Consider the following 19,386-nt stretch of genomic DNA (forward strand, 5'->3'; position numbering starts at 1 on the left):
TGGTGGTGTTGTAGTCGTGGTGGTGGTGGTGGTGGTGTAGTCGTGGTGGTGGGCGTCGTGTTGTAGCTGTGGTGGTGGTGGTGTTGTAGTCGTGGTGGTGGTGGTGTTGTAGTCGTGAAGGTGGTGATGGTGTTGTAGTCGTGGTGGTGGTGTTGTAGTCGTGGTGGTGGTGGTGTTGTAGTCGTGGAGATGGTGGTGGTGTTGTAGTCGTGGTGGTGGTGGTGGTGTTGTAGTCGTGGAGGTGGTGGTGGTGGTGTAGTCGTGGTGGTGGTGTTGTAGTCGTGGTGGTGGTGTTGTAGTCGTGGTGGTGGTGGTGTTGTAGTCGTGAAGGTGGTGATGGTGTTGTAGTCGTGGTGGTGGTGTTGTAGTCGTGGTGGTGATGGTGTTGTAGTCGTGGTGGTGGTGGTGTTGTAGTCGTGGAGATGGTGGTGGTGTTGTAGTCGTGGTGGTGGTGTTGTAGTCGTGGTGGTGGTGGTGGTGGTGGTGTTGTAGTCGTGGTGGTGGTGGTGGTGGTGTAGTCGTGGAGGTGGTGGTGGTGTTGTAGTCGTGGAGGTGGTGGTGGTGGTGTAGTCGTGGTGGTGGTGTTGTAGTCGTGGTGGTGGTGGTGGTGTTGTAGTCGTGGAGGTGGTGGTGGTGGTGTAGTCGTGGTGGTGGTGTTGTAGTCGTGGTGGTGGTGTTGTAGTCGTGGTGGTGGTGGTGGTGTTGTAGTCGTGGAGGTGGTGGTGGTGGTGTAGTCGTGGTGGTGGTGTTGTAGTCGTGGTGGTGGTGGTGGTGTTGTAGTCGTGGTGGTGGTGGTGTTGTAGTCGTGGTGGTGGTGTTGTAGTCGTGGTGGTGGTGGTGGTGTTGTAGTCGTGGTGGTGGTGTTGTAGTCGTGGAGGTGGTGGTGGTGTTGTAGTCGTGGAGGTGGTGGTGGTGTTGTAGTCGTGGAGGTGGTGGTGGTGTTGTAGTCGTGGTGGTGGTGGTGGTGGTGTTGTAGTCGTGGTGGTATTGGTGGTGTTGTAGTCGTGGTGGTGGTGGTGGTGTTGTAGTCGTGGTGGTGGTGGTGGTGGTGGTGGTGGTGTTGTAGTCGTGGAGGTAGTGGTGGTGGTGTTGTAGTCGTGGAGGTGGTGGTGGTGTTGTAGTCGTGGTGGTGGTGGTGTTGTAGTCGTGGAGGTAGTGGTGGTGGTGTTGTAGTCGTGGAGGTGGTGGTGGTGTTGTAGTCGTGGTGGTGGTGGTGTTGTAGTCGTGGTGGTGGTGGTGTTGTAGTCGTGGTGGTGGTGGTGTTGTAGTCGTGGTGGTGGTGGTGTTGTAGTCGTGGAGGTGGTGGTGGTGTTGTAGTCGTGGTGGTGTTGGTGGTGTTGTAGTCGTGGTGGTGGTGGTGGTGTTGTAGTCGTGGAGGTGGTGGTGGTGTTGTAGTCGTGGAGGTGGTGGTGGTGGTGGTATTGTAGTCGTGGAGGTGGTGGTGGTGTTGTAGTTGTGGAGGTGGTGGTGGTGGTGTTGTAGTCGTGGTGGTGGTGGTGGTGGTGTAGTCGTGGAGGTGGTGGTGGTGGTGTAGTCGTGGAGGTGGTGGTGGTGGTGTTGTCGTGGTGGAAGTGGTGGTTGCGGTGTTGTCGTGGAGGTGGTGGTGGTGTTGTGGAGGTGGTGGTGGTGTTGTCGTGGTGGAGGTGGTGGTTGCGGTGTTGTCGTGGAGGTGGTGGTGGTGGTGTTGTCGTAGAGGTGGTGGTGGTGTCGTCGTGGAGGTGGTGGTGGTGTTGTCGTGGAGGTGGTGGTGGTGTTGTCGTGGAGGTGGTGGTGGTGTTGTCGTGGAGGTGGTGGTGGTGTTGTAGTCGTGGTGGTGGTGTTGTAGTCGTTGTGGTGGTGGTGGTGGTGTTATAGTCGTGGTGGTGGTGGTGGTGGTGTTGTAGTCGTGGTGGTGGTGTTGTAGTCGTGGAGGTGGTGGTGGTGTTGTAGTCGTGGTGGTGGTGTTGTAGTCGTGGAGGTGGTAGTGGTTTTGTAGTCGTGGTGGTGGTGTTGTAGTCGTGGTGGTGGTGGTGGAGTTGTAGTCGTGGTGGTGTTGGTGGTGTTGTAGTCGTGGTGGTGGTGTTGTAGTCGTGGTGTTGTAGTCGTGGTGGTGGTGTAGTCGTGGTGGTGGTGGTGGTGGTGTTGTAGTCGTGGAGGTAGTGGTGGTGGTGTTGTAGTCGTGGAGGTGGTGGTGGTGTTGTAGTCGTGGTGGTGGTGGTGGTGTTGTAGTCGTGGTGGTGGTGGTGGTGTTGTAGTCGTGGAGGTGGTGGTGGTGTTGTAGTCGTGGTGGTGTTGGTGGTGTTGTAGTCGTGGTGGTGGTGGTGTTGTAGTCGTGGAGGTGGTGGTGGAGGTGGTGGTGGTGGTGGTATTGTAGTCGTGGATGTGGTGGTGGTGTTGTAGTCGTGGAGGTGGTGGTGGTGGTGGTGGTGTTGTCGTGGAGGTGGTGGTGGTGGTGGTGTTGTTGTCGTGGAGGTGGTGGTGGTGGTGGTGTTGTTGTCGTGGAGGTGGTGGTGGTGGTGGTGTTGTTGTCGTGGAGGTGGTGGTGGTGGTGGTGGTGTTGTTGTCGTGGAGGTGGTGGTGGTGGTGGTGTTGTTGTCGTGGAGGTGGTGGTGGTGGTGGTGGTGTTGTTGTCGTGGAGGTGGTGGTGGTGGTGGTGTTGTTGTCGTGGAGGTGGTGGTGGTGGTGGTGTTGTTGTCGTGGAGGTGGTGGTGGTGTAGTCGTGGTGGTGGTGTTGTTGTCGTGGAGGTGGTGGTGGTGTAGTCGTGGTGGTGGTGGTGGTGTTGTTGTCGTGGAGGTGGTGGAGGTGGTGGAGGTGGTGGTGGTGGTGGTGGTGGTGGTGGTGGTGTTGTAGTCGTGGAGGTGGTGGTGGTGTAGTCGTGGTGGTGGTGGTGTTGTCGTGGAGGTGGTGGTGGTGTTGTTGTAGTCGTGGTGGTGGTGGTGGTTGTAAAGACTGTGGCTGAGAGCAGTGACAGAGCTCACCAAGAGCGACACATTACCCGTGATGGTGGCAGCGACTGTGGCCTGGCCCGCGAGGGACGCCTCAACCCAGTATTAATCTCGGTAAAAATGTCATAAAATGATCGGTCGGCCGCAACCCTCCAGTGGTCAAAGGTGTGTAACCTTTGACCTGCACCTTATATTGGATTACCTGTGGAGCAGAGATCTGTGTCACTGCTCCTCTCTCCCAGGGTGGTACAGGGATCTGTCTCCCCGCCACACTCTCCCAGGGTGGTACAGAGATCTGTGTCACTGCCACACTCTCCCAGGGTGGTACAGAGATCTGTGTCACTGCCACACTCTCCCAGGGTGGTACAGGGATCTGTCTCACTGTCCCTCTCCCAGGGTGGTACAGGGATCTGTCTCCCCGCCACACTCTCCCAGGGTGGTACAGGGATCTGTCTCCCCGCCACACTCTCCCAGGGTGGTACAGGGATCTGTCTCCCCGCCACACTCTCCCAGGGTGGTACAGGGATCTGTCTCCCCGCCACACTCTCCCAGGGTGGTACAGGGATCTGTCTCCCCGCCACACTCTCCCAGGGTGGTACAGGGATCTGTCTCCCCGCCACACTCTCCCAGGGTGGTACAGGGATCTGTCTCCCCGCCACACTCTCCCAGGGTGGTACAGGGATCTGTCTCCCCGCCACACTCTCCCAGGGTGGTACAGGGATCTGTCTCCCCGCCACACTCTCCCAGGGTGGTACAGGGATCTGTCTCCCCGCCACACTCTCCCAGGGTGGAACAGGGATCTGTCTCTCCGCCACACTCTCCCAGGGTGGTACAGGGATCTGTCTCCCCGCCACACTCTCCCAGGGTGGTACAGGGATCTGTCTCCCCGCCACACTCTCCCAGGGTGGTACATTGATCTGTCTCCCCGCCACCCTCTCCCAGGGTGGTACAGGGATCTGTCTCCCCGCCACACTCTCCCAGGGTGGTACAGGGATCTGTCTCCCCGCCACACTCTCCCAGGGTGGTACAGGGATCTGTCTCCCCGCCACACTCTCCCAGGGTGGTACAGGGATCTGTCTCCCCGCCACATTCTCCCAGGGTGGTACAGGGATCTGTCTCTCCGCCACACTCTCCCAGGGTGGTACAGGGATCTGTCTCCCCGCCACACTCTCCCAGGGTGGTACAGGGATCTGTCTCCCCGCCACACTCTCCCTGGGTGGTACAGGGATCTGTCTCCCCGCCACCCTCTCCCAGGGTGGTACAGGGATCTGTCTCCCCGCCACACTCTCCCAGGGTGGTACACGGATCTGTCTCCCCGCCACACTCTCCCAGGGTGGTACAGGGATCTGTCTCCCCGCCACACTCTCCCAGGGTGGTACAGGGATCTGTCTCCCCGCCACACTCTCCCAGGGTGGTACAGGGATCTGTCTCCCCGCCACACTCTCCCAGGGTGGTACAGGGATCTGTCTCCCCGCCACACTCTCCCAGGGTGGTACAGGGATCTGTTTCCCCGCCGCACTCTCCCAGGGTGGTACAGGGATCTGTCTCACCGCCACTCTCTCCCAGGGTGGTACAGGGATCTGTCTCCCCGCCACACTCTCCCAGGGTGGTACAGGGATCTGTCTCACCGCCACTCTCTCCCAGGGTGGTACAGGTAATTCTCCCACACCAACATTCTTCTCCCGTTTTTCACACTCCTAAATACGGAGTGGGAGAGAGTAGCAGCAGCAGCAGCAATATATATATTGACATTTGAGGGGTGACTCTCTCTCACTCTCCGCTCTCCCACTTTCCCACTCTCCCTCCCACCCAACCTCTCCCCTCCCAGTGGCAAAAATATGCTCCAGTATTCATGAATCAACATTATCAATGTCGAATCAACGTACATCTTTGTTATCAACGCCGCTAAAGCAACGCTAAGCAACGTTGACAACAGCTGAGTAACAAGTTCGAAAATACTCTATGGAGAGTCAGACTCACACACCAGACTTTATAGTTGTAGTAGAAGCCAATCGTACTAAATGACAGGTACACTACCTGCTCCTTCAAGTAGCAGCAGGTGCTAGAGAGCTCCTTCAAGTAGCAGCAGGTGCTAGAGTGCTCCTTCAAGTAGCAGCAGGTGCTAGAGTGCTCCTTCAAGTAGCAGCAGGTGCTAGAGTGCTCCTTCAAGTAGCAGCAGGTGCTAGAGTGCTCCTTCAAGTAGCAGCAGGTGCTAGAGTGCTCCTTCAGGAGGATGCAGGTGCTAGAGTGCTCCTTTAAGTAGCAGCAGGTGTTAGAGTGCTCCTTTAAGTAGCAGCAGGTGTTAGAGTGCTCCTTTAAGTAGCAGCAGGTGTTAGAGTGCTCCTTTAAGTAGCAGCAGGTGTTAGAGTGCTCCTTTAAGTAGCAGCAGGTGTTAGAGTGCTCCTTCAAGTAGCAGCAGGTGCTAGAGTGCTCCTTCAAGTAGCAGCAGGTGCTAGAGTGATCCTTCAAGTAGCAGCAGGTGGTAGAGTGCTCCTTCAGGTAGCAGCAGGTGCTAGAGTGCTCCTTTAAGTAGCAGCAGGTGGTAGAGTGCTCCTTCAGGTAGCAGCAGGTGCTAGAGTGCTCCTTTAAGTAGCAGCAGGTGTTAGAGTGCTCCTTCAAGTAGCAGCAGGTGCTAGAGTGATCCTTCAGGTAGCAGCAGGTGCTAGAGTGCTCGTTCAAGTAGCAGCAGGTGCTAGAGTGCTCGTTCAAGTAGCAGCAGGTGCTAGAGTGCTCCTTCAGGTAGCAGCAGATGCCAGAGTAGGAACAGATGCTACAGCTAGGGGTGATACTGCTCACTGATCTTGTCACGAGAAAAATAAATCTCCACTTCATCAAAGACAGACCACTCCAAGCAATGGGCTCAAGGTGAAGTATTTGCGTGTCTCTCTCATGACGCAAACCTCCCCGCACAGTTATTGATAACTGTAGAATCTGGAACATGTTGAACATGAACATTAGTACCTTGACCTGATGCTTTTCCCGAGCGATGATTGAAAAGATAATCGTAAAATCCGTGCTCAAAAAAGTGGATTGATAATCAATTCATTTCGGAAACAGATTTAATTTTTTTACATCCAAGCTCTGACAGTGAATAAACTTGTTTTTTCTCTATCTTCGGACCCAATAGGAATGTACGTGAAGACAGGATTTTACGCTGCAAACATAAAAATGAACTTGAAATGCTTTGGATGAAGAGTAAAATGATCATCTGTGATTAAAAGTTCATGATAAAGTCGAGCACAAGTGTTCCTAGTGTGTCACGCCTCACTAATGATGCCCAATGATAGGAAAATGTCTCCAGATATATCAAGGCTCCATTACACATCTCAATTACATAGTGTTAGAGTAGTGGTGCTGGTGATTGATATATATATATATATATATATATATATATATATATATATATATATATATATATATATATATATATATATATATATATATATATATATATATATATATATAAATCCTTTCTTGCATAGATAATTGGTGGTCAAAGTGGGATCTGAGGCTGATAATGTCCATCTTTCCTCAATCTTTGGTTACATTTATTAAACAGTTTACGAGCATGAAAACTTCTTCCCACTCAACAGTTGTTATTGTTATAAACAGCCTCCTGGTGCTTCGGAGCTCATCAACTGTTTAATAATTGTAAACAAAGCCGCCAAAGATTGAGAAAAGATGTACAAGTTCGTAAGTGCTTGCGTAGCTGCTTCGTGAATCTGGCTCAAGGTTTCTCGTCTCAAACACAGTAATGGGGAATAATTCTGACGTTGTCGGCCATATTATAATAATAATAATTATTATTATTATAATTATTGTATTATTGTTATTATTTAGATTTATAATAATGTTGCTTTTCTTATTATTTAATTATTTTCATTACCATTCTTACCATTACTATTATCATTATTATATGTATCATACTTATTAGTTAGAATTATTATTATCTTAATTATTAATTATTATTGCTTAGAATTGCTATAGTTATAATTGTAAACACATTCATAATAATTAACAATATTATTTAATATTATTTAGTAATATTACCCAGAAATCACGTCATATATCTCTGAAAAAAATCCACAGGAGCCATGATGAGGGATCGAACCTATGGGCTGGGGTTTTCCAAGACACACTCTAGTACACTGTAGCCAACGGGTAGTCTTCAGTGGAAGCCTCGGGGATCCTTGTGGGGTACAGTAGTAGTACCCCCAGGTTACAATTTTTTGGACCATGCCGTGGTACAGTTGATTGGAGCGCGTCTGGGAACACTCATCGCGTAGGTTCGAATCCTTTCATCAAGGATCCTGTAGATTTGTTCAGTAGTAATATTGTTATGTATTGTTATTATTATTACTCCTTGTATAGTGATGGTACTACTTCAGACCAGTACCATCACGGCTTGAAACATCAGACCAGTTTGAAACACACACACACACACACACACACACACACACACACACACACACACACACACACACACACACACACACACACACACACACACAAACTCACACACACACACACACACACACACACATATTGATGTGTACACCATACGAGGAGCGCCTGGCCGGCCGGCCAATATTCCCAACATGTCGTTACATTGATGTCATTCTAGGGATCCATACCCTAATGAGCGCTTACTCTGATAATAACAACTTGGATCCAAGGAATACACAGCATGCGAACTCGATAAATCAATGTCGACAATATGCCACGCTTTAGTTTCAAAAGGTTATCGTATTACAGCTATCAGCAGGACGCTATTTTGCGGCCTGGTTATCACGAAGATGTCAATATCGTGGTAGAGGCTCTGCTCTCTTTCAGCTTTCAACATATATACCTTTATTGTTTCAGAACATGAGTGTGTTGCATAACAAAGCACAATGTGATGCACAAACCACGCTTCAGAAGATGGAGAGATGACGACGTTTCTCACATGCGACTTGAGAATGGTCCAAGACGGACCGAAACGTCATGTTTCTCCATCTTCTGGTGTGAGGTTTGGTCATGATATCTTCAGCCACGTTAGTGTGGCTCATCGTCTGCAGAACAGAATGTGATGTTCCGGTGCTCTTCTGGTGAGGGGTCACCAGGCAGCCCGTCCTCCTAAGGTTTCCCCAACGTGAAGAAACCGTCGTATAAAGTGCCCTTATCCTAACGTACCAGAGGATCCAAAACAGAAAACGGGACAGTACGTCAATTTCGCTAGCCGCTTCCATTTTCTAGTACGACAATTTTGGGCCTCAGGTAGAGTATTCGTCAAAATGCGACGTTTCTATTTGGAGGCCGCGTTGCACCAAGTGCATACGAACGTACGTGTCCGAAGCGGCTGAGTCGGTATTCACTAAACAGTACACGACCTCCGCGGAGCGCTTCGGAGCTCCTAAGATGTTTAATAAATGTAATCCGTCACAATGGAGATAAGAGGTTCAAAGCTCGCAAGACGTCACGTAGGTGCTCTCTGAATCCTGACCCTCTTTGTTTACAACTCTATACAGAAATACATTAAAAAAATGTCCGAAAAATTCATGTGTAAAAAAAAATTCTGAGGAACAAATTTATAAAATAAATACTGACAACACGCATGAGGGAACACAATGAGCTCCTGATCCCTCACTGGTCCCCTGATCCCACACTGGTCCCCTGATCCCACACTGGTCCCCTGATCCCTCACTGGTCCCCTGATCCCTCACTGGTCCCCTGATCCCACATTGGTCCCCTGATCCCACACTGGTCCCCTGATCCCTCACTGGTCCCCTGATCCCTCACTGGTCCCCTGATCCCACAGTGGTCCCCTGATCCCACACTGGTCCCCTGATCCCACACTGGTCCCCTGATCCCTCACTGGTCCCCTGATCCCTCACTGGTCCCCTGATCCCTCACTGGTCCCCTGATCCCACACTGGTCCCCTGATCCCACACTGGTCCCCTGATCCCTCACTGGTCCCCTGATCCCTCACTGGTCCCCTGATCCCTCACTGGTCCCCTGATCCCTCACTGGTCCCCTGATCCCACACTGGTCCCCTGATCCCTCACTGGTCCCCTGATCCCACACTGGTCCCCTGATCCCACTCTGGTCCCCCTGATCCCACACTGGTCCCCTGATCCCACACTGGTCCCCTGATCCGTCACTGGTCCCCTGATCCCACTCTGGTCCCCTGATCCCACACTGGTCCCCTGATCCCTCACTGGTCCCCTGATCCCACACTGGTCCCCTGATCCCACACTGGTCCCCTGATCCCACACTGGTCCCCTGATCCCGCACTGGTCCCCTGATCCCACACTGGTCCCCTGATCCCACACTGGTCCCCTGATCCCACAGTGGTCCCCTGATCCCACACTGGTCCCCTGATCCCACACTGGTCCCCTGATCCCACACTGGTCCCCTGATCCCACACTGGTCCCCTGATCCCACTCTAGTCCCCTGATCCCTCACTGGTCCCCTGATCCCTTACTGGTCCCCTGATCCCACACTGGTCCCCTGATCCCACACTGGTCCCCAGGACCCACACTGGTCCCCAGGACCCACACTGGTCCCAGGACCCACACTGGTCCCCAGACCCACACTGGTCCCCAGACCCACACTGGTCCCCAGACCCACACTGGTCCCAGGACCCACACTGGTCCACAGACCCACACTGGTCCCCAGACCCACACTGGTCCCAGGACCCACTCTGGTCCCCAGACCCACACTGGTCCCCAGGACCCACACTGGTCCCCAGGACCCACACTGGTCCCAGGACCCACACTGGTCCCCAGACCCACACTGGTCCCCAGGACCCACACTGGTCCCAGGACCCACACTGGTCCCCAGACCCACACTGGTCCCCAGACCCACACTGGTCCCAGGACCCACACTGGTCCCCAGACCCACACTGGTCCCCAGACCCACACTGGTCCCCAGACCCACACTGGTCCCAGGACCCACACTGGTCCCCAGACCCACACTGGTCCCCAGACCCACACTGGTCCCCAGACCCACACTGGTCCCAGGACCCACACTGGTCCCCTGATCCCACACTGATCCCAGGACCCACACTGGTCCCCAGACCCACGCTGGTCCCAGGACCCACATTGGTCCCCGGACCCACACTGGTCCCAGGACCCACACTGGTCCCAGGACCCACACTGGTCCCCAGACCCACACTGGTCCCAGGACCCACATTGGTCCCCGGACCCACACTGGTCCCAGGACCCACACTGGGCCCAGGACCCACACTGGTCCCCAGACCCACACTGGCCCTAGGACCCACACTTTTCCCAAGACCCACACTGGTCCTAGGACCCACACTGGTCCCAGGACCCACACTGGTCCCCGGACCCACACTGGTCCCAGGACCCACACTGGTCCCAGGACCCACACTGGTCCCAGGACCCACACTGGTCCCAGGACCCACACTGGTCCCCAGACCCACACTGGTCCCCGGACCCACACTGGTCCCCTGACCCACACTGGTCCTCTGACCCACACTGGTCCTAGGACCCACACTGGTCCCAGGACCCACACTGGTCCCCGGACCCACACTGGTCCCCAGACCCGCACTGGTCCCAGGACCCACACTGGTCCCAGGACCCACACTGGTCCCCGGACCCACACTGGTCCCAGGACCCACACTGGTCCCAGGACCCACACTGGTCCCCGGACCTACACTGGTCCCAGGACCCACACTGGTCCCAGGACCCACACTGGTCCCAGGACCCACACTGGTCCCAAGACCCACACTTGTCCCCAGACCGACACTGGTCCCCAGACCCACACTGGTCCCCAGGACCCACACTGGTCCCAGGACCCACACTGGTCCCAGGACCCACACTGGGCCCAGGACACACATTGGTCCCCGGACCCACACTGGTCCCCGGACCCACACTGGTCCCAGGACTAACACTGGTCCCAGGACCCACACTGGTCCCCTGACCCACACTGGTCCCGGGACCCACGCTGGTCCCCTGACCCACACTGGTCCCAGGACCCACATTGGCCCCCGGACCCACACTGGTCCCCGGACCCACACTGGTCCCAGGACTAACACTGGTACCAGGACCCACACTGGTCCCCTGACCCACACTGGTCCCAGGACCCACACTGGTCCCCAGGACCCACACTGGGCCCAGGACACACATTGGTCCCCGGACCCACACTGGTCCCCGGACCCACACTGGTCCCAGGACTAACACTGGTCCCCGGACCCACATTGGTCCCCGGACCCACACTGGTCCCAGGACCCACGCTGGGCCCAAGACCCACACTGGTCCCCAGACCCACACTGCTCCCAGGACCCACAGTGGTCCCCGGACACACACTGGTCCCAGGACCCACACTGGACCCAGGACCCACACTGGTCCCCAGACCCACACTGGTCCCAGGACCCACACTGGTCCCCAGACCCACACTGGTCCCAGGACCCACATTGGTCCCCGGACCCACACTGGTCCCAGGACCCACACTGGGCCCAGGACCCACACTGGTCCCCAGACCCACACTGGTCCCCAGACCCACACTGGTCCTAGGACCCACACTCGTCCCAGGACCCACACTGGCCCCAGGACCCACACTGGTCCCAGGACCCACACTGGTCCCAGGACCCACACTGGTCCCCGGACCCACACTGGTCCCAGGACCCACACTGGCCCCAGGACCCACACTGGTCCCAGGACCCACACTGGTCCCAGGACCCACACTGGTCCCCAGACCCACACTGGTCCCCGGACCCACACTGGTCCCCTGACCCACACTGGTCATCTGACCCCACTGGTCCCAGGACCCACACTGGTCCCAGGACCCACACTGGTCTCAGGACCCACACTGGTCCCCGGACCCACACTGGTCCCCAGACCCGCACTGGTCCCAGGACCCACACTGGTCCCAGGACCCACACTGGTCCCCGGACCCACACTGGTCCCTGGACCCACACTGGTCCCCGGACCCACACTGGTCCCTGGATCCACACTGGTCCCACGACCCACAATGGTCCCAGGACCCACAATGGTCCCCAGACCCACACTGGTCCCAGGACCCACACTGGTCCCAGGACCCACACTGGTCCCAGGACCCACAATGGTCCCCAGACCCACACTGGTCCCAGGACCCACACTGGTCCCAGGACCCACACTGGTCCCAGGACCCACACTGGTCCCCGGACCCACACTGGTCCCAGAACCCACACTGGTCCCAGGACCCACACTGGTCCCCGGACCCACACTGGTCCCAGAACCCACACTGGTCCCAGGACCCACACTGGTCCCCAGACCCACACTGGTCCCAGAACCCACACTGGTCCCAGGACCCACACTGGTCCCAGGACCCACACTGGTCCCAGGACCCACACTGGTCCCCGGACCCACACTGGTCCCAGAACCCACACTGGTCCCAGGACCCACACTGGTCCCCGGACCCACACTGGTCCCAGAACCCACACTGGTCCCAGGACCCACACTGGTCCCCAGACCCACACTGGTCCCAGAACCCACACTGGTCCCAGGACCCACACTGGTCCCAGGACCCACACTGGTCCCAGGACCCACACTGGTCCCCGGACCCACACTGGTCCCAGAACCCACACTGGTCCCAGGACCCACACTGGTCCCAGGACCCACACTGGTCCCAGAACCCACACTGGTCCCAGGACCCACACTGGTCCCAGGACCCACACTGGTCCCAGAACCCACACTGGTCCCAGGACCCACACTGGTCCCAGGACCCACACTGGTCCCAGGACCCACACTGGTCCCAGGACCCACACTGGTCCCAGGACCCACACTGGTGGCCCCCAGCGATGTAACACCCTCACAGATTAGGGCGTCCAGTCCCACCTCTGATGCCCTGGACAGAGACATCATGAAAGAAAAAGTTACCCGAACCCATTTTCCGAGGGAGTCGAACCTGAGACCTTCAAGCTATGACCAGGCTATAGGCTTACCATTGCGCTGCTTCTTCTGCCAGGAGTCACCTGTACCAATCCTCCAAAACCCTATGACAACACGCAAAAAATATATCGTATTCTTTCCCCTTTCTAAAAAGATCGCAAATCTGTATCTTCATGAATATTACTGTTATCAAAACCAAATACTTATCAAACACATACACACACACACACACACACACACACACACACACACACACACACACACACATACACACACACACACACACACACACACACACACACACACACACACACACACACACAGGGACACAGGTGGAAACTGAGTGCCCAAATGAGCCACAGAGATATCAGAAAGAACTTTTTTAGTGTCAGAGTGGTTGACAAATGGAATGCATTAGGAAGCAATGTGGTGGAGGCTGACTCCATACACAGTTTCAAGTATAGATATGATAGAGCCCAATAGGCTCAGGAACCAGTACACCTGCTGATTGACGGTTGAGAGGCGGGACCAAAGAGTCAGAGCTCAACCCCCGCAAGCACAACTAGGTGCGTACAACTAGGTGAGTACACACACACACCCACAGACCCCCACAGACAGACACACACGTTATATATGTGGCGTTATATGACAAAGAGTGCTGGGAAGACGGGACACCACGAGCGTAGCTCTCATCCTGTAACTACACTTAGGTAATTACACACACACACACGCACACACACCCACCCACACACACACACACACACACACACACACACACACACACACACACACACACACCCACCCACAGACACCCACCCACACACCGACACACACACACCCACCCACCCACAGACACCCACCCACACACCGACACACACACACCCACCCACACACCGACACACACACACACACACACACACACACACACACACACACACACACACACACACCCACCCACCCACCCACCCACAGACACCCACCCACCCACAGACACCCACCCACCCACCCACAAATAACACCCTAACTAACCCCACCCCCCCCCCTTCCTACCCAGGACCCATGAAGACCTACTGGCTCAACAAGTGCGAGGGGCGGGTGCCCAAGAAGATCCCCATGGTGTCCAAGCCGCAGCCCATTGTCTCCACGGACCTGCCCAACGACCGCCGGGGCTCCAACGTCTCCAGGAACTACTCGCCCATCACCTTCGAGGACGTGGCCCGCCGCTCCCTCACCAACACGCCCACGCCCGCCCTCACCGCCCCCGTCGCCGCCCACCAGCAGGAGGTCTCCAGACCGCCAGACAAACCCAGAGGCAAGCTCCCGTCTCATTATTCCTAGTAGCACCAGCAGCATAGTATGCTGCTGCCACTAGTAGTAGTAGCAGCCGCAGCATAGTATGCTGCTGCCACTAGTAGTAGTAGCAGCCGCAGCATAGTATGCTGCTGCCACTAGTAGTAGTAGCAGCAGCAGCATAGTATGCTGCTGCCACTAGTAGTAGTAGTAGTAGAAGTAGTAGTGGTGGTGGCAGCATATTAACAGAAGTGGTGGTGTCAGCATAGTAACAGTAGTGGTGGTGTCAGCATAGTAACAGTAGTGGTGGTGTCAGCCAGGTAACAGTAGTGGTGGTGGCAGCATAGTAACAGTAGTGGTGGTGTCAGCATAGTAACAGTAGTGGTGGTGTCAGCCAGGTAACAGTAGTGGTGGTGGCAGCATAGTAACAGTAGTGGTGGTGTCAGCCAGGTAACAGTAGTGGTGGTGTCAGCCAGGTAACAGTAGTGGTGGTGGCAGCATAGTAACAGTAGTGGTGGTGTCAGCATAGTAACAGTAGTGGTGGTGTCAGCCAGGTAACAGTAGTGGTGGTGGCAGCATAGTAGCAGTAGTGGTGGTGGCAGCATAGTAACAGTAGTGGTGGTGGCAGCATAGTAACAGTAGTGGTGGTGGCAGCATAGTAACAGTAGTGGTGGTGTCAGCATAGTAACAGTAGTGGTGGTGGCAGCATAGTAACAGTAGTGGTGGTGGCAGCATAGTAACAGTAGTGGTGGTGGCAGCATAGTAACAGTAGTGGTGGTGGCAGCATAGTAACAGTAGTGGTGGTGGCAGCATAGTAACAGTAGTGGTGGTGGCAGCATAGTAACAGTAGTGGTGGTGTCAGCATAGTAACAGTAGTGGTGGTGTCAGCCAGGTAACAGTAGTGGTGGTGGCAGCATAGTAACAGTAGTGGTGGTGTCAGACAGGTAACAGTAGTGGTGGTGTCAGCCAGGTAACAGTAGTGGTGGTGGCAGCATAGTAACAGTAGTGGTGGTGTCAGCATAGTAACAGTAGTGGTGGTGTCAGCCAGGTAACAGTAGTGGTGGTGGCAGCATAGTAGCAGTAGTGGTGGTGGCAGCATAGTAACAGTAGTGGTGGTGTCAGCATAGTAACAGTAGTGGTGGTGGCAGCATAGTAACAGTAGTGGTGGTGGCAGCATAGTAACAGTAGTGGTGGTGGCAGCATAGTAACAGTAGTGGTGGTGGCAGCATAGTAACAGTAGTGGTGGTGGCAGCATAGTAACAGTAGTGGTGGTGGCAGCATAGTAACAGTAGTGGTGGTGGCAGCATAGTAACAGTAGTGGTGGTGGCAGCATAGTAACAGTAGTGGTGGTGGCAGCATAGTAACAGTAGTGGTGGTGGCAGCATAGTAACAGTAGTGGTGGTGGCAGCATAGTAACAGTAGTGGTGGTGGCAGCATAGTAACAGTAGTGGTGGTGGCAGCATAGTAGTACTAGCAGTACTGGCAGCATAGTAGTACTAGCAGTAGTGGCAGCATAGTAGTACTAGCAGTACTGGCAGCATAGTAGCACTAACAGTAGTGGCAGCATAGTAGTACTAGCAGTACTGGCAGCATAGTAGTACTAGCAGTACTGGCAGTATAGTAGTAGTATTAGCAGTAGTGGCAGCATAGTAGTACTAGCAGTACTGGCAGCATAGTAGTACTAGCAGTACTGGCAGCATAGTAGTACTAGCAGTACTGGCAGCATAGTAGTACTAGCAGTACTGGCAGCATAGTAGCACTAACAGTAGTGGCAGCATAGTAGCACTAACAGTACTGGCAGCATAGTAGCACTAACAATACTGGCAGCATAATCTTACTAGTACTACATGTTGTATTAATGGTACCAGCAACCAGACAGCAACCAATTTAACCCCCACACTATAGCCCCATAAGTTACCAACCAATATGTTAAGCCGGCACGTTAGGAACCACACATCAACCACTTACCAACCATGCAAAAGCCACGTGAGTACAGGCAGCCGGAGGGAAATGCTCACTGCATAACCAAAGAGTGTTGTGAATCACAATGCTGTGTCGGCACCAATTGTTTCAATTGGATTCTTTAACATTGTGACCGAGAGCCCCAACACGGTATGACGTGAGACCTGGGCGACTATATGTGCAGCCCAGGGGCCAGATTCACGAAAGCACTTACGCAAGCATTTACGAACCTGTACATCTTTTCTCAATCTTTGGCGGCTTTGTTTCCAATTATTAAACAGTTAATGAGCTCCGAAGCACCAGGAGGCTGTTTATAACAATAACAACAGTTGAATGGGAAGTTTTCATGCTTGCAAACTGTTTAATAAATGTAACCAAAGCTGTCGAAGATTGAGGAAAGATGTACACGTTCGTAAGTGCTTGCGTAACTGCTTCGTGAATCTGGCCCCTGACTGACTGTAATCCTCCCACGGTAACTTTCATCCTCCCAGAGTAAATGCTATCCTCCCAAGGCGGCTTCCAGCCTTCCAGGGTAACTCCTATCCTCCCATGGTGACTGCTTTAGTCACTAGGTGACTGTCATCCTCCCAGAGTGCCTGCCATCCTCCCAGAGTGCCTGCCATCCTCCCAGAGTGCCTGCCATCCTCCCAGAGTGCCTGCCATCCTCCCAGAGTGCCTGCCATCCTCCCAGAGTGCCTGCCATCCTCCCAGAGTGCCTGCCATCCTCCCAGAGTGCCTGCCATGCTCCCAGAGTGCCTGCCATCCTCCCAGAGTGTCTGCCATCCTCCCAGAGTGCCTGCCATCCTTCCAGAGTGCCTGCCATCCTCCACGGTGGCTGTCATCAACCCGACAACAAACAATTATTTATTAATAATCTGAAAATCTGGCATGGTGGCTCCGGGCCCTGACGGCCGTGGACGCACTTTTAATAAACGGCCACTAATGGTTGCAATTAAATATAATGACTAACTGAACTCCGTTGTCTAGACGGTGGAAGTGGAGGCTACTTAACTCCCAGACATATGGAGACACATTACAGAACAGAATAAAAAATTGTCTAATTTGTCTAATTTAACTCTGCCCCCCCTCCACTCTTTCTTGAGTGGGGGGGGGCACTCTCTTGAAAGCACTCTCAAGTGCTTTCTTGAGAGTGCTTGGGGTCCATGATCCGGCACTTAGCAGTTGACGTAGTGAAGAATTCTGCCGATTATTTGCTTCCAGGGCAGACGCCAATAGTCACCTTCGATCAGCCCCTTCCGTCCTTGGCCAGGAAGATTGAGTGGAGGTGGCCAGAGAGCTACGTGGAAGACAACACTGTGATGCTAAGTGGTCTCCACATGGAGAGGTCAGCTCTGAAGGCGCTGAAAGACTTCTTAAAATGTTAATTGTTTAGGTCCAAGCAGTAGTGCAAGCCCAAATCGCAACGCCAGACACTAATGATTCGTTCCTGTGAGCAGCTCAATAGGCGAACTCACCAGGTCACTGCAACAGTCAGGTGCAACCAACAGATGCAGGGAATGGAGAAGTGTTTGAATACTAATTCCATCCTAGAGCACATATTTCAATAATTGGCAGCAGTGTCGGAGCTCTAACTCCTGGTACTCTACTAACGTTCTCTGTAGCAGGCATGTTTCATAGTGTCCAGTGACACCCTGACTGAGGTTGCCCCATGGTTCCACACCAACTACGACAGGTGTCCCTGTTCACCTGAGGTACATAGGTGGACACTCAGCCCAGATGTCGATCACACGGTGACAACAACACCCAGATGTGGTCACCCCTGCGATCGACAAGGAGGGTGCTATCCTCACTCCACATTAAACAGGCAAATAAACAACAGCGTCCTCGCACAGGGACAGTGGAACAGTTAGCCTGACGAACAAGACCAACCTTTCACTCTAAAAGAACTCAGAAGAGCTACAAAGAAAACTAAAAACCACACACACAGTCCCTGTGGCGAAGTGGTAAGACACTCGCCTGGCGTTTCGCGAGCTCTTTGGCCTGGGTTCGTATCCTCCCCGGGGGAGGATTTACTGGACGCCAATCCTGAACTGTAGCCTCTGTTTACCCGACAGTAAAATGGGTACCTAGATGTTAAACAATTTGGCGGGTCGTATCACGGGGAACATTAGGATTAAGGACTTGCCAGAAACGCTATGTGTGCTAGTGGCTGTACAAGAATGTAACAACTCTTGTATATATATACAAAAAAAACTCCAGGTGAGGACAAAATCACTTACAACTTTCGCCTAGCCAAGCTAGGCGAAAAGGGTGAAGAAGCCTTCTTGAATCTCATCAACAGAGTATGGGTGACAAGAAACCGACCACTCTCTTGGATTAGTGCAATTATAGTTCAAATTCCCAAACCCAAAGACCCAGGAAATCCAAGACCCATCTCATTAACAAGCTGTCTGGACAAAACTGCGGAAAGAATAGCTCTTAATCGAATTAAATGGAAAGCCAATCCACTGTACCGAAATATGTTTGCTTACATGAAAGGTGTTGGAACAACAGAATGCCTTACCTCCCTCCGGGATCAAATCAATGACAAACCAGGAATCCTTATTTTTCTGAACCTAGAAACAGCCTTCGAACTAGCCAATGCTCCAGCTACATTGTCCTGCCTGGTGGATAAGGAACTCAAAGGACACGCTCTTGCCTTTGCTATAAGAAGTCTGCTTAGCAGAGAATCTAAAGTCAAATTCCAAGGAAAAACATCTTCCTCAAAGAAGCTGGAAAATGGGACTCCACAGGGAGGAATACTAAGCCCATTCCCCTTCAACAATCTCATGGAACAATTCATGAAGTTCTATTTACTAAAACCCAAACTACTTAACAATGCAGAGGACTTTGCGGTCATCATCAATGGCAAAGGCGCCAAGAACCATGTACAAAAATGCCTAGACAACATCAGCATAATTTTCCCGCGCAGGGAAGCGGAACGTATAGCAGTGAAAATAATCAGCAATAAAACCAAAGCAATGGTCGTTAAAAGGAGAACTCGAGACATCAGACTTGCAATACAAGGACACGAAATTGAATGAGTTACCTCCTTTCAATACCTAGGAGTCATAATAGACAGCCAGTTGAAATTCATTCAAGAAATTGAATATCTTCGGTAACGTTGTAAAGCCAGAAACTCAGCTTTGCTCTCCCTGACAAGTCTTAGAGATGATGCATCTCTACCAGTACTCAAAATGTGCAACGTTCAAGCAGTTAGGTCACTCATTTACTATGCTGCTTCTGCTCTTACATCCCTCAGTGATAACCAATGGGAGAAACTGGAAGTGTCACAAAAGTGTGTGTCACCCCGACACACTCAATGCCCTCCGAACAA

At 53.4% G+C, this 19,386-nt stretch overlaps 1 protein-coding gene across 1 annotated transcript in view; it reads left to right on the forward strand.

The window, feature by feature from the left end:
- The window catches only part of Gyc88E (Guanylyl cyclase at 88E), a 502,958-nt gene extending 483,865 nt beyond the window's left edge, over positions 1-19,093 (forward strand). Inside the window, exons 16-17 of the mRNA XM_069302345.1 lie at positions 13,852-14,109; positions 18,423-19,093. Coding sequence (XP_069158446.1) covers positions 13,852-14,109; positions 18,423-19,093 — 929 coding nt within the window. The remainder of the gene's footprint in view (positions 1-13,851; positions 14,110-18,422) is intronic.
- Positions 19,094-19,386: the final 293 nt, after the last annotated feature.

The sequence above is a fragment of the Procambarus clarkii genome, chromosome 47 (assembly GCF_040958095.1).
Source record: "Procambarus clarkii isolate CNS0578487 chromosome 47, FALCON_Pclarkii_2.0, whole genome shotgun sequence".
Taxonomy (NCBI): domain Eukaryota; kingdom Metazoa; phylum Arthropoda; class Malacostraca; order Decapoda; family Cambaridae; genus Procambarus; species Procambarus clarkii.